The sequence below is a fragment of the Patagioenas fasciata genome, chromosome 12 (genome assembly GCF_037038585.1).
Source record: "Patagioenas fasciata isolate bPatFas1 chromosome 12, bPatFas1.hap1, whole genome shotgun sequence".
Lineage (NCBI taxonomy): Eukaryota > Metazoa > Chordata > Aves > Columbiformes > Columbidae > Patagioenas > Patagioenas fasciata.
In genome coordinates this window covers 14,709,001-14,715,000 of record NC_092531.1, presented here as the reverse complement: position 1 = coordinate 14,715,000, position 6,000 = coordinate 14,709,001, and the positions used below count along the sequence as shown (strand labels likewise).

The 6,000-nt window shown below is 37.6% G+C and overlaps 1 protein-coding gene across 4 annotated transcripts in view; it reads left to right on the top strand.

Moving 5' to 3' along the window:
* The window catches only part of IQCH (IQ motif containing H), a 69,686-nt gene that overhangs the window by 24,023 nt on the left and 39,663 nt on the right, over positions 1-6,000 (top strand). For all 4 annotated transcript variants that reach the window (XM_071813944.1, XM_065847869.2, XM_065847868.2 and 1 more), the window contains 2 exons: positions 2,727-2,810; positions 5,111-5,286. In XM_071813944.1, the coding sequence (XP_071670045.1) occupies positions 2,727-2,810; positions 5,111-5,286 (260 nt within the window). The remainder of the gene's footprint in view (positions 1-2,726; positions 2,811-5,110; positions 5,287-6,000) is intronic.

Here is a 6,000-nt window from a genome sequence, read left to right as displayed (position 1 = left end):
TGTTTAGCACTTTTGCCAGGTATTGTAGGGAAAAAGGAATTTGAACTTTCTAATCAGATTTACTCCCACACTCTAATGGATGAATACACTTGTATAGTATTTGGGATTCAAATACTGTTTATTTTTTTTCATTCAACTGTTTTTAAGTGACTTGATCAATCTTTCTACCCGAATAGTGACATTTACAATAAATTGTCACCTTATATAACCTACTGTATATTTCTCATGTGTGATGCATGAATCCATTTGAAAAGCAGTTTCAGTTGAACAGTAGTTGTGCCAAGTATGGTGAGAAAAGTTGGGTGTTATTAATTAGACCTCTCCCAAGCATGGGAAGCACAAGGTGGCTGAATCCTTGACAGCTCGTTTTCCTCCTTCCACATCAGATATTGCCCCATGGTCACTGAAACTGTCATGTTGTGTCCCCCGCAACCCTGTACCACTGCTTCTGTTTTCAAAGGCCAGTTTGAAAAGTGGTGTGGACTCTTTGTTGAGAGAAGACACTTGGAGATGAGCAAATTTATTAAGAAAATAGTAGTTAAAAGGCATTAGGTCATGGCTGAAACTGGAAGGGGAGGTGCAAACACGTCCTTTTACTATTAATTCAAACACCTCTTATTTTAGTACTTCCATAACTCTGCCTGAGCATTCCACTGAAGTCATTTCATACACACGACCGTAAAACTCCTGTGAAGGAGGAAGGAAGGCCTTTGGTGTCCTGTCAGTGCCACTGAACTGAGAAATCAAAATTCTTGGACGTTGCTTTGCAAGGTCGCCCCTCCCGCAGAGCAGCCCCACCAGTGAGCTGCTGAGATGCCCTGATGCCTCGTGCAAATGAGCAGCCACATCCTCAAGTGTTTTGTCCCCATCACTGTCTTCAGACACCATTTGGAGTTTTAACTTACCCAGATTGCAGGTATAGATCAACTAAAGTAGTGGTGCTTTGAATCCAAATAGGAGCTTTGGCTTCTGGAAAATGCAAATTTATCTGAAATGTTTTGTGCATTTGAGACCAAATGCTGTGAAGCAAAATGTTAGTGATACACAAAGCAGCTGTACGTAACAAACCAGAGATGATGGCACACATTATACAGAATGCATAGAGTATGATCACAGTACACGCAGTTCATTTGGGTTAGTTTTGTGTAAACTGCAAGGAAAGGAATATTAAACCTCTGCCTTTAATAAGCATTGTCAGCTGAGCAACCGTGTTCAAAATGTATCAGGTGTGAGGATTAATGTGTTTCGTGATGTCCGTTGGAAGGTGAACGATTCAAAAGGAGTGGATATTCCTCTCGTTACATCTAATGGGGTCATGTCAGTGGCAGCTAATGTATTGTGAATTAATATGTTTTGTTAACATATCTGAGAAAAGTACATGCGGTAGTTGGTGCGATGCTCTAGTGTATCTGCAGAACCACAGCAACATGCAAGTTCTGACTTTTGATTGCTACTTCAGCTATTATCTCTTTCAAATAATTACTGATTTTCCAAGTGATATTTGCATGTTGTTTTTTCTGCCTCCATTTAGTTCTTGAAAACACATGTACTTTCAAGAGGACAGTTTAGAGTAGGGAAATCAGCTACTTTCCATGTTTGAAATGTCAATGTATTGATATTGTTAGGCAGCACTGTTAGTGGCTTCAAGTTGGTCCCCACCTGAGAGAACAAAACGTATCTTTGAGACTAAAGTTTAAGTAATCAGAGCAAGCTTTTTGAAATTACTGTATTTTAATATTAGAGTGGCAAAAAAATCAGTATCTTTTACATTGATGTAGTTCTGCAGGTGCCTGGTACCATTGTGCTTGCTACAAGATGTAAGTTTTACAAGAAATTGCTAAAAATGAAACTGGTGGTTTCCATTTCTCTGTATTTTATTATGTTTTGCTCTCTTGTGTGGGAAGTGTCTTTGCCACAGTACCTCAGAATGCTGATTGCTTGTATTAATTGTCCTTGTAATTTGCCTGGAAGATCCACTATTACTGTCTTCCAAAATGAACGTGCTGAGATAGTGAGCAGATGTTAGTCAAACCAAGTTTTTCCTGAGTTTCCAATAATTGGAAATTTGCAGAAATGTGAAATGTTGTGAGGATCTTGTTACTGGATCAGGTGAGATTTTATGCTGAAGGTTACATTGAACTTCCTTATAGATTCAATCACAGCTGTTGTGACTCGCAACTCATGTTGCACAGTTGTGTGTGTTTCTATATATGCACTGATTAATTTAGAATTAGCTGAATTTAAAAATTACAGCCAAGCTCAGCCAGGCTGCCCCTCATTCCTCCTCTGCAGCAAATGATCAGGTATCACTGCGACATCTCCTTAATGAAGTGGCTTTGGTGCCTTTTATCTGTGTGAAAGACAAAACGTTCCAGGATTCTTCCTTCACTATGGTGTCATTTTTTTTCACTATTTAAAAAAAAAAAAAAAAATCAGCAATGTAGAAGACTCCAAATACTCAGTCTACATGTTTAAATTATAAAGCTCTATAGGTCTGGAATGTTTAGGTCTGTATTTAAAATCTCATGACATAAAACCATGATGTTACATCAGTTCACTAATGGAAGTAAATTCATACAGCTGATGTAATTAGTGCTATAACACATTTGGGATTTAAAATCTTTTTATTACAGCTTTTTTTTTAATCCAAAAATCTGATTTCTTTCAAATATGTACCATGGGTTTTCTGAAGACAGGTTGCGGGGGGGGTGTTACTTGTTTTCCAGGCTATTCCCAGTGCACCCGTGAGCATATTCCCAATCTCGCTCTCCAGCAGAACTTGCAGATGGGAAGGCTGTGTGACATACTGGGTACGTTATGAGCTGTTGGCTGCCTCTTTTTTGATTGTTATTTGCCCGTAGAATGTCCGATGAGGACATTTTGTATTAGTGTTAAATATAGAGAACAGATAAGCTCAAAGTAATTTATCTGCTACGGCACTTGCTCCTGCCCATGTTATTCATAAGAAGAACAATGCTGACTCTTGCCAGCTCCGTGCTAAGGTAAAGCAGCCTCACCCTGGGGCATGCTGAGCACCACAAATGATCAAAAGTGTTTAGTGTTCTACAAAATTAGGTAGCTAATTCTAGTGTTCATTCAGGCTCATATGGAGAGATGTGCTAGAGAAGAGCAAGCCCTTATTTAAACTGATTTTTTTTTTTTTTAATTAGTAAATGAGGCAAAACACATGCATTTAAAAGTTTTTCCTAGAATGACAGTCCTCTGTTAAGCAGAGCAGTGAAGAACATTATTTGTCAGTGACCAACTTCATTGGCTCCCTGGAATGACATGCTTTACATGATTCATGTATATTTCAGTATCATTATTATTTTATAAATACCACTTAGTAAGTTCGTAACAAAAATATATTAGATCCAGAAATTTACAGTTGCCTAAAATAATAATGTAATTGCCTTTATATATTATCTAGGTACTAATAGTGTTTTTCTGCAATAGTTTTATTTTTTTAACATAGATTTTTTGTTTGTTTCTAAAGTGATAGTTACAAACTTAAAGGGACAAAGTCAACACACTGAACAGGCATTTTCTCATTTTAAATCTGTGAACATGAAAATTGGTTCTACTGTAAAATAGACCATGAGTAAGACACAAACTAGTTAAATATTACCTAAGTTATTAACTAGATCAGATGCTTTACCTGTGCCTGGCAGAAGAGCATTGATGTTTACCATATTGATTTTCCTTTTCTTTAGAGTACCAGAGGATTTCCTTGCTTGTTGTAATCTGCTATGAGCTAATCTGTCTCTGGAGCCCCACCGTGTCCAATGCAGACTTGTATATCTCTTTATAGGGCAGTGCTAAGAGTAGTAAAATGTATTGCAGCATTTTATTCAACAATTTCACCCGAGCTTCTCCATTTCTGATGGTGCAGTTCTTTCAGCATCACAGCCCATATTGGCAAGGAGTCTTTCTGTACCATAGCTGGTAAATTTTCAGGCTTGTTTTGCAGCCCTGAGTAAATGCCTGAAAACAACAGAGTATTGACTACCAGTTCTAATGAACTGTTCTTTTAATTATTTTAAAAATTTATACGATAATGAATTGTATTATATATATATATGTAGGCTCTGTTGGAGCTTCAGATACAGGGCTGATTGTCAGATGATGTTCTACAAAATGCTTCAGTTGAGATTCTGGCCTTACATTTTTAAATCAAGTGAATATGGGATATTTTATTCCAACATGAGGCCCAGGGTTTCCTTAGTCCGCTACTTGCTCTGCCTCTGATTCCTTCCCGCGTGGGAGCAGTTGGCACTTTCCAGGCTCTTGTTCCTGTGCCCAGTGAAGACAATGAAAGACTTCCTACTCATTTCAGCAGGAGCTGGATCAAAACCTAGCAGTGCTTTTTGGCAGCATATTCTATTGCTGTTGCAAGGCCCATTAATTGATTAACTCATCTCTTACATTAATATTTTAGAGGAGCAGAGTAGTTAAAATTTTCCAAACCAGCGTATATTAAAGAATTCCACTTTCTCACCTCTAAGTGTTTGTGTATACACTGTCTATCAGCCCAAGTTGTTTTACATGCAGAAAAACAGATTTTCACACTGTGGTATTTAACTTGCTAATCTGCACACTCACACGCTCAGCGATAGTTATTAATGGCATCCTGCCGTGAGCTTTTGTACGGACAGGACAAGAATAGGAACAGGCTGTACAAAATCCAGGCAGCGTATGAAAAGGGAATTTCATCATCTTCCTAAACTTAACTGCTCAGTTTTATAATTTACTGAAGTTAATGGGATATGTTTTTTAAAGCAGTGTGCAATTCCCATTGATGTTAATGTGAGTCGTGCATATAAATCCCCCTGCAACACTTGCAAAATTCTGCCCCCAATATGTTCTGCAGAATTGAATTCTGAAAACTAGCTATTTCCTTGGGTTGCTGACCTGTCTTCAGAGAAATGCTGAAGCACAGAAAAAGCAGTTAAACCACTAAGATTTGGGAATTACAGATCTCATTTTTATTTTCAGGGGTTTTTTTTTTAGGCAAGCTATTTGTTAGCAAATGATCAGGAATTCTCAGATTGCTGTTCTGAATAGACTCTACCTTTCTTCCAGTAATGAACATTGTGCCCCTTTGTTTTAGATGCCAATGTGGACGTCATCTACATCTGCCCCCTTCAGCTGAGTGAGGAGTTACTGCGGTATTACAATAAACTCCTGGGTCTGCAGGCAGCTGTTAGATCTGGGAACCCTGAGGACATGGCTGACCTGCAGGACAGGTTCAAAATTCTCACCCCTGAAGCTATAAACAGCTTCCCTGTGAGTTTGTCTTCTAATTACTACAGCTTGAGGGATGCCGTAAAATTAAATTGGAAATTTTATAACTTGTAACGCTCTGGTACACATCAGTGAAATATTACTGCAAGTTTAAGGGCTTTACTGATTAGACTACTAGTTAGAGCATTGGAAATAAATATCCTGGTTTAGTTTTATAGACTTAGTTAAGATAGTCCTATATTGGCTATTTGTAGACCACTGTCCCTTCTTACTATATACCTGGGACTGAGAACTTGATAGATTTATATCTCTAAGCAAGTCATATCAGTAAACCATTCTTATTACTCAAACTTTATCTCCAGGCAGCCCAGTATTCAATCATTCGTGTGTTTGTAGTGTTCTTTTAATTAAATCCAATTCAGAACTACTTGAAGAACAGAACTTAAAACTGCATAGGTTAGATAATACAGAAATATTAGTTCTAAACCTGTCAAGTCAGTTTTAAATCCACATGGTCCGTAGTCTAAAAAGATATTTTAATGAATGTACACTACACAAAATGTTTCTGAAAATACTACAGTGCAGTGAAGATTATCTGCAGTGGAGAATAATTTTATATTGTACATATTCAGTTCATAGTGTCTTAGCTGAGATTTAATTTTTATGAAACTTAGGGGTCCGTTTGTACCTCCAGGGTCTATGCTTAAAGCCCTGCTCTTGTTTTTAATATGTATTAATAACCCTCTTCTAGTTATT